The sequence below is a fragment of the Medicago sativa genome, chromosome 3, assembly GCF_051527215.1.
Source record: "Medicago sativa cultivar Bolivia chromosome 3, Bolivia_mono, whole genome shotgun sequence".
NCBI lineage: Eukaryota > Viridiplantae > Streptophyta > Magnoliopsida > Fabales > Fabaceae > Medicago > Medicago sativa.
Window position 1 is genome coordinate 97,168,759 of NC_140751.1, and position 9,310 is coordinate 97,178,068.

General features: G+C 35.2%; 1 protein-coding gene across 2 annotated transcripts; it reads left to right on the top strand.

The window, feature by feature from the left end:
* Window positions 1–442: 442 nt before the first annotated feature.
* Window positions 443–7,926, top strand: LOC146942540 (transcriptional corepressor LEUNIG-like). Of its 2 annotated transcripts, none has more exons than XM_085756563.1 (18): window positions 443–658; window positions 958–1,055; window positions 1,195–1,304; window positions 1,713–2,075; window positions 2,164–2,252; window positions 2,499–2,577; window positions 2,661–2,736; window positions 2,850–2,899; window positions 3,027–3,338; window positions 3,486–3,704; window positions 4,408–4,653; window positions 4,740–4,884; window positions 5,496–5,605; window positions 5,779–5,928; window positions 6,654–6,809; window positions 6,958–7,074; window positions 7,229–7,423; window positions 7,541–7,926. In XM_085756563.1, exons 1-18 carry the CDS (start codon window positions 627–629, stop codon window positions 7,682–7,684), a joined length of 2,691 nt encoding a protein of 896 aa, XP_085612689.1. In that variant the 5' UTR covers window positions 443–626; the 3' UTR covers window positions 7,685–7,926. The 2 variants fall into 2 exon arrangements, with proteins under 2 accessions (XP_085612689.1, XP_085612690.1); XM_085756564.1 differs by having other exon boundaries at window positions 452–658; window positions 2,478–2,577.
* Window positions 7,927–9,310: the final 1,384 nt, after the last annotated feature.

The window sequence follows — 9,310 nt, forward strand, 5'->3', positions numbered from 1 at the left end:
GATTGGTGTAAGAATCCGTTCCCTTGTATGGGCGTTATCTTGTAATTTCTTTTGGTGTTGTTGTTGCTTGTTTTTGGCTCGTGCTTTGCGGCTGCTAGCACCTTGACATTGTAAATTTTTGTGGGTGGTTTTCCTTTTGCACACCTTGTGCAGGGTGAACCATTGTTATTATTATATCATTTTAGTTTCTCCAAAAAAAAAATGATAAGTCTTTTTTTAAGGGGTTTTGAGTGATATGTTTCTGTGCTATAAGCTGCAATTAACTTTATTTAATTTTATCTTTCTTTTGTAGATAGGAAAAGAAAAGTTATTGTAAAGATATTCTTTTATTTACATTTTAAACACGGATCCAGCTGTCAAGTGCCAAAATATATCTGAATTTATTAAAATAATAAATGAAGGAATTTGTTCAAATAAATATATAATAAATGGACCAATAAATAAGTCCTTTGGATTTTCTTCTTCTCCTTCATTTCTCTTTTACCTCTCTCTCTCTCTCTCTCTCTCTCTTCAAGCTTCTGTCACAGTCAGCCATAGCAAGAAAACCAAACTCTTCATCTACTTCTGCAACACGCAGCTCATTCAACCATCATCCAACACCTTCTACACGGTCACCTTTTTCAACCATGTCTCAAACTAACTGGGAAGCTGATAAGATGCAAGTTTCAACCTTTACTTTGTTTATTTCTTCATTTTTCCCACATGGCTTTTCTTTTTCATGCTCTATTTTGTTTATTTCTTCATTTTGCTTAATGGGTTTTTCTTATTCTTCACTTCTGCACTTGTATTTTTTTTTTTATGCTTGTTATGAATGCGCACACACTTTTTCTTTGTTGGGTTTCTTAGGTTTTATAAGAAATTGCTAATTTTGACTTCTGAACTTCAATTTTGTTGTAAAGTTTCAATTTTTTTGCTGATTCAAGTTGTTTTTTGTTGTTGCATTGTGAGAAATTTCAGGTTAGATGTTTACATCCATGATTACCTTGTTAAGAGGGATTTGAAAGCTTCTGCTCAAGCTTTTCAAGCTGAGGGAAAAGTATCATCTGACCCTGTTGGTAAGATTCCTCAAAACTGTGCTTTTATGAAAGGAAAAACTGGATTTAAAGGTTGAATTTTTCTTTGTATTTGTCCATTTTATTGATTTAGTTGCTTTATTTGCGTGTGTGTGTGGTTGATGGCAACATGGGATTGCAGCTATTGATGCTCCTGGAGGTTTTCTGTTTGAGTGGTGGTCGGTTTTCTGGGATATTTTCATTGCAAGGACCAATGAGAAGCACTCGGAGGTGGCTGCATCATATATAGAGGTTAGTTGAAAGAAAACTTTCATGGTTTTTGTATTATGCTATGCTAGTTAAAAGAAGGTAGCAACTTCTTTTATGCTAAATTTGATTACGTGATTATTTGTGTACTTAAATCTGTTTGTTTTTCACATGTTTGTAAAGGACCTTCGTGGGTTAGTTTGCTATCACAGAATAGTTGGTCGAAATTTGATTGTTTTAATGAACTGCGGGTATTATAGACTATTGTTTTAGCTGAGTGATATAGTGATTACAATTTACACAGCTGCTTTTGTTTTATAACTACTCATCCATTATCTTTGTTACCGTTGTTAAATTGATGGTACTAGGAGCTACATTTTACACAATTAGAAGAGAAGACATAATTTAGTTATTATCGCTTTTAATTTATGGTCTGTGAAATTCCGTATGCAGACTCAATTAATCAAGGCAAGGGAACAACAGCAACAGCAACAACAACAGCAGCAGCCTCAACCTCAGCAGTCACAGCATGCGCAGCAGCAGCAACACATGCAGATGCAACAACTTCTGATGCAGAGACATGCACAGCAGCAGCAACAACAGCAGCAGCATCAGCAACAGCCACAATCGCAGCCGCAGCAGCCACAACCACAACCACAACAACAGCAAAATAGAGATAGGGCTCATCTCTTAAATGGTAGCGCAAATGGGTTAGCTGGAAACCCGGCAACTGCTAATGCAATAGCAACAAAGATGTATGAGGAAAGGTTAAAAGGTCCCCCACAGAGGGATTCTTTGGATGACGCAGCAATGAAGGTAGAAGGATGTTCTGGTTATCCTACTATAAGATGAACATTGTTTTAATGATACATATGTTCATTGCTTTTTTTGGTATGCTGTACAGCAAAGATTTGGTGAGAACATGGGTCAGCTCTTGGACCCAAATCATGCCTCAATATTGAAGTCAGCTGCAGCTGGTGGTCAGCCTTCAGGGTGAGTTTTTTTGTTAATTGAAGTTTCGTCTGAAATACTATGAGTTGAAGATCATGTTATTAATGCGAAGCAAAAGACATTCTTTATATCTTAGTCTTTTGGACGGTCTACTCCTGCTTTCGAAAAATTAATGATCATGTGTTCGTTATTTTAAAAACATTTATTTGGCGTTCAGTTCTCTGAACATTCTGCATTCTCTATATCTGTGGGTGTTTACTCTGCTAGCACCAAATTTCTTGATTTCAGGCAAGTTTTGCATGGCACTGCTGGTGGGATGTCTCCACAAGTTCAAGCTCGTAGTCAGCAACTACCAGGGTCTACACCGGTACACCTCTGTCCCCATAGTTATCTTGTTACTTCCTATATTCCATATTAGCTGCTTTTCCCTGACTTGCCATTTGGAATCAGGACATAAAGAGTGAGATAAATCCGGTTTTAAATCCCAGAGCTGCGGGTCCTGAAGGATCATTGTTAGGAATTTCTGGTATTTTTCCATAAAGATTTTTGGGTTTCATTGTAACATTAGTTGTGGTCTTTTAGTTTTTATTCTTTCCCGTAATTGTAGTAAACAGTGTATTTTCACTTTTTTTGTGCCAGGATCAAATCAAGGGAACAACAATTTGACTTTGAAAGGGTGGCCACTCACAGTACGTGATCATTTTTTTATTAATATCACTTCTCCCTGCAGATATATTCTACTTTCATAAACATAACACATCGTACACATCCTTCAAACATACTTTCATTACTAAGCCTTTCTTATCCTTTTATTAGGGTTTGGAGCAACTTCGCTCTGGTTTACTTCAGCAGCAAAAGCCTTATATGCAGGCTCCTCAGCCATTTCATCAACTACAAATGTTGACACCACAGCATCAGCAACAGCTTATGCTTGCACAACAGAGTTTGTCATCACCATCTGCCAGTGAAGAAAGTAGAAGGCTGAGAATGCTTCTGAATAATAGGAATATTGGCCTAAATAAGGATGGCCTTTCAAACCCTGGGGGTGACATGTTATCGAATGTTGGATCACCTCTTCATGGCGGTGGCCCTCCTTTTCCCCGTGGAGATACAGATATGCTAATGAAGGTGCTAGTTCTATTCTAATTAATTACCTTTTTATCTTTATTTTATTTGTAACATAATTAGTTAAACAATTTTATCTATAGGTCTCTTATATTTGCCAAAAGATTCATGATTTGCATAATCTGAAAGTGTTTTTTTTTGTATGTGTAGTTGAAACTGGCTCAGTTACAGCAGCAGCAACAACAGCAGCAACATCAACAACAGTCGAGCATCAATGCACAACAGCAGCAACTTCAACAGCATGCTCTTTCAAATCAGCAATCTCAGACTTCAAATCATAGCATGCACCAGCAAGATAAGGTAGGGGGAGGTGGTGGTAGTGTCACCATGGATGGCAGCATGTCAAACTCATATCGAGGAAATGATCAGGTCAGTCCTTTTATAGCTGTAGAAATGTATAATGCTTGACGCATGACGGCTAACAATTTTTCTGATATGCTCAATCAGGTTGTTTTATTAAATGTATTAAAGTAAAATAGCGATTTTATATTTCTTCTAAGTGTGAGTTCTTATGCTTTGTGGTATTCCACCTTTTGCTTGTTTTTGGTCCAAGGATGAGATTCTTAATGATGGTTGGTTGTATTCACCAATTTTTGCAATAGTGGCTTGTTCCACAGCAGGGTTAACTGCATTTTATATGTTTCGAATCTATTTACTTGTTTTTTAAGGATATTTGAACATTCATTGCATGATTATGCATGTATTCTTTTTGTGGTTAGTGTATTTTATGGATGTGCATATGAAAGAGATTTACTTTATGGATGTGCGTGTGACTTTGAGAATTTTAATGGTGGGAAGCATTTTGGAATACAGAATAGGGAATTTGAATCTTTGGTTGTTTCTTCAATGGTTTCAATTTCAAATATTGCAAAACAATCTCTTTAACTTCAAGATTCGAGGATTGAATAGTTGGAAAAGATTTTATTTCTTATTTGGTTTTTGCATTTTAAAAAAGTGAAAATCATGATTTCAACTAATATGTCCAACTTGGTGACATTATTATAAATTTAGTGTGCAACTTATGTAGAGTATGAAATTGGTTCCTAACATGGTTCTCTTAATGTACTTGAAGGTTTCAAAAAACCAGATGGGAAGAAAGAGAAAGCAACCGGTATCTTCTTCGGGTCCTGCAAATAGTTCAGGAACGGCAAATACGGCAGGCCCATCACCAAGTTCAGCCCCCTCAACTCCCTCAACTCATACTCCTGGAGATGCTGTTTCAATGCCTGCTTTGCCTCATAATAGTAGTTCTTCAAAGCCTCTAATGATGTTTAGCACTGATGGTACTGGAACTCTTACATCACCTTCAAACCAGTTGGTGAGTTGCTTTTATACGCGGTTTAATTGATGGAAGGAGTGATTTCATTCCTTGCATGTATACTCATTGCAATTTCATTTTGGCAGTGGGATGATAAGGATCTTGAATTGAAGGCTGATGTGGATCGCTTTGTGGACGATGGGTCTTTAGATGATAATGTAGAGTCTTTTTTATCGCAAGATGATACGGATCCTAGAGATCCTGTTGGCCGTTGTATGGATGTAAGCAAAGGTGCAGTAAACACCACTTTATATTGATCATAAAATTTTCTGACTTCAACCTTGCAAAGAGTTTCTTATGTGTATGTCTAATATTCTCTCGCTTGAATAAAAAAGTTTGCATTCTTATCTTTCAGAATTTGAAGGATATTTGCACTGTCACTATATTACTTTACGCTGACATCCAATAAAATTTTATTATTTTGTCACATAACTCCATTCCTCTAACTACATCATCAAAGTGGTGACATGACGCAGCAAAGTAGCGGACTCTCTTTAGTTGTCAGTGTAAAACGAATTTACACTGGCAGTGTGTTCACACGAAACTATTTCTTTTAGCGTGTAACTCGCTGTGGTAATGGTGAATTACAATGAAGTACGAATCTCAAACAGCAATCAAGATTATTTTAATAAATCGCAAATCTTATCGTTTTGCCTCAAATATTTAATTTGAAAACATTTACAATTCTTTATGCGTGTGTGTTGTTGGTTATGTAATTAAAAGGCATGTGCTTCTGTATCTTTTATATGCGAATCTCCACTGTACATAGTTACTCTTTAATTCCTTGACGTGAGGCAATGGCACAGATTCAGAAGCTATGGGGCTGATTTTTTTTCTTTCAGGCTTCACATTTTCTGATGTAAATTCTGTACGTGCAAGCTCAAGCAAAATTGCCTGTTGCCATTTCTCATCTGATGGAAAATTACTTGCAAGTGGTGGCCATGACAAAAAGGTTAGGGGAAACATTAATCTTGACACTTTCTTCGTTCAACTAACTTTCTGAAATTAGCAGTCAACGTGTGCAATTGTCCTGCTTGAAGGAAATTGAAAAACAAAATTCATTTCTTTATTCTGGTTAGATATGGAATAATGTCATATTCTCCTCCTGATTTTCATGTAATGCAGGCTGTTATATGGTATGCGGATTCACTAAAACAAAAAGCTATTCTTGAAGAGCACTCATCTTTGATAACTGATGTCCGTTTCAGTGCAAGCATGCCACGTCTAGCAACATCTTCATTCGACAAAACTGTCAGGGTTTGGGATGTTGACAATGTTAGTAGATTTCTTTCGTGTTTTTCTTTACTAATATAATACCACTTTGGGGAAATTATTTCTATATTTTCCAAAGGGTTTTGAGTAACATACCATGCACATCACAATGGTAATATTTGCCAGTCTTGAAGCGTGCCACTCTGAAAAGTTATAAAGATGTATATCTGTCCATCTTTCACTGAAAGTATTTTGTTAGTGTGATAACAAATCTTCTTAATGTTATTTACAAGAAAAACAGAATATCTATAATAGTTCTCTATGCTAAGATTTGAGTTTGAGATTGTTCAAGTTATAGGATTTTAGATGAAGAGTAAAGTGAAATTATAGACTTCGAATCTCAAATATGATTGATGATTATGATTTGATACAAGTAGAGTAAACACTAACACTTATTTTGGGATACCAGCAATTGGAAGTTTATTGAAATTGTATTGTGTTCAACATAGATGCTATTTTATCATGGATTATGCCGTAATCCTCATATTTTTTAAGATCATGTGGTCTATGCATAAGTTTGTGGCTGCTTAGATTAATGTTTACTACATGGAGTTGTAAAAGGCTAAAAAGTTGTCCTGTTATTGTATTTAGATTCGAGCGTTAGATCTATATCTTTACTGGGATGTTAATGATTGCATTCTTGGATAGTTTGTTGCCTCTATATAGAAGATGAATTGTGTTTCTCTAATGGGTATTTTGCTTTAACTGTATATATGCTTTCTATGCAGCCTGGGTATTCTCTTCGCACTTTTACGGGACATTCTACATCTGTCATGTCACTAGATTTTCACCCAAATAAAGATGATCTTATATGTTCGTGTGATGGTGATGGTGAGATACGGTATTGGAGCATAAACAACGGCAGTTGTGTTAGAGTCTCTAAGGTAGAATCTTAATCAATTTATCTTATTTTCTGTGCATACCCCTTTGTACAAGATGCTTTGCAGCCCTAGATGGCCTTTATCTTCTATTTTTTAAGGGAAACCTGTTTTGTAGCTTGCGTATTAAAGTGACAATTTTCTTGTTGGTTAGGGTGGCACTACCCAGATGAGATTTCAACCTCGTCTAGGGAGGTACCTTGCTGCAGCAGCTGAAAACATCGTGTCTATACTTGATGTGGAAACACAGGCATGCCGATATTCATTAAAGGTAAAACAAATGTTTCAATGAGAAGTTAGAAGTTCTACTTGAGTTAGGGTCACCGAGTTGTGCACTTTTTATCTTATCCGGTTATCATCATAGTTTTAGAAGTGAACTTAAAATATTAACCAATGGTTGTTTTAATGTTGTACAATGATTGTAGGGTCACACAAAGACAATAGATTCTGTATGTTGGGATCCATCGGGAGAATTGCTGGCATCTGTGAGTGAGGACTCTGTCAGGATTTGGACTCTTGAAGGGGAATGTGTTCATGAGCTTAGCTGTAATGGAAGTAAGTTTCACTCATGTGTTTTCCATCCAACATTCCCTTCACTGCTCGTCATTGGTTGTTACCAGGCAAGTCCACGTCTTTATTTTCTTGTTGATATTTGCGAATTTGGTTATTTTTGTCATTTTCCCTACTCTAATATGCAATTAAGAAATTCATGCTTGATATTGGTACATGTTGTGTAGTCATTGGAGCTGTGGAACATGGCTGAGAACAAGACAATGACTTTGTCTGCTCATGATGGTTTAATTACTGCCTTGGCGGTTTCAACTGTAAATGGTTTAGTTGCTTCTGCCAGTCACGACAAGTTCATCAAGCTTTGGAAGTAACTAACATAAGGTAACTGTGTCTCCGATTGACAATACTCGCGATACAGTCAGGTTTACGTTAGTGTTTGATCTAACATTTTGTAATTATTCCTCTCTTTTTTGGATTTTTTAATCGACCCACCGCCTCCACTCTTTTGGACTAACCTATGTAATGTAATGCAACGTTGAATGATTGTCTAACAAGTAACAATTAATCCAAGCTGAGTTCAGGTAGACTTATATATAAAGAGACAGTTATCATAGTGTCTATTTTTTTCCATTTACAATATTCGAAGTTTGCGACGTTGCTGAAGAATTAAGTTCATGCCACTTATACCAACATGTGCTTGCATCATCCGGTTTCCTATACAATATTTTTTTTTTTTTTTAACAAAATTAGTGTTTTTGTGACTATTCAAAAAAGCAACGGAAAGAAACTAATGAAATTTAGTGAAACATCGTGTACATATTTTTTTGAGGCGACACTTGTTATATAATTTAGTGAATCATAGTTCTTGTAATAAGTTGTAACATCCCGTTAAGAAAAATAGCACATGCAATATCGATGGTAATATAGGTTTTATTTTTATTTTTGAGGAAAGGTAATTTTTTTTTTTTTGAAATGGTCAATGTTAATCAGTTCTTAGATTAATATTTTGTCCTTCACTAGGATATTTTCCAACTCCTTTAATCCCTAGCTCTAATCAGTTGAGCTATCCATCCTTCTAGTAATATAGGTGAATTGTATCTTGTTCTTTGTAAATAAATATTTGGAAGGAGGCAAAAAATTTGTCCCAAAGAAATAATGAGGCTTAAATTGAAAGTGCGAAGTAAATATACCATTCTGGACATTCAACCAATATAAGCAAAGGGTCGAACTTTCTAAGATTTATTTTTTTATATTAATTTTCAATATATTTGTATATCAAATAAAATGTAATACTTTCCTCAAAAAAATAAAATAAAAAATAATACTAGTAAGTTAAAACGAGGGGATCCTTGTACCCAAAAAAGAGTTTCACCAAATTATGGATCATAATATGCTTTGTCAATTATTTTTATTTAATTGTAAAAAATCAACAATGGGTGCGATTCTCTTTTCTAGTTTTGCCGTCAATGGAACTTAATTCATCTTAGTTGAAGTTCATACACGAGTCTATTGTGTTTGACACTGTAAAACGAAGGACTTCATGCAAGAAAAATACTCTAATGAATATGGGAGGAGAAAGGGAATAATTTGATGAAGTCTTCTGCAAATCTAGGAAACATTGGCATTGGTTCAATCTATCATCCTTGCAAGAAGACAAAGGAGAGGGAATTGCATCTGCCACACTATTGATTTTTTTTCTTTCTAATTTTTCAAATGGTTGAGCCATTCAATTAACTAAATTCAATGGATGAGATTTGATGTATGCTCTCAACAGATCCTATCGAATACTTATTCTATTACTTTTAACTTAAATGTATCTGGTGCACCCTTAATAGTCAATAGTTACTGTAGTACTTTAACTAGTGTTATTTGAACATGATTTTTTTACGTGTCAATGTCGTATAAAAATATCCTTAAAATAAATATCATATAAAAATATGTCATTTGTAATAACTTGATGAAAAATAATAAACTAATACTGTCAAAAAAATAATAAT

Bases quoted from the DNA above. Each gene is read 5' to 3' on its own strand.
- LOC146942540 (XM_085756564.1), top strand. From the start codon at position 627: ATGTCTCAAACTAACTGGGAAGCTGATAAGAT. The intron at 2,253-2,477 runs GTGAGTTTTTTT...TTACTCTGCTAG, and splicing joins GCTGGTGGTCAGCCTTCAGG to CACCAAATTTCTTGATTTCA. The intron at 6,810-6,957 runs GTAGAATCTTAA...CTTGTTGGTTAG, and splicing joins GTTGTGTTAGAGTCTCTAAG to GGTGGCACTACCCAGATGAG.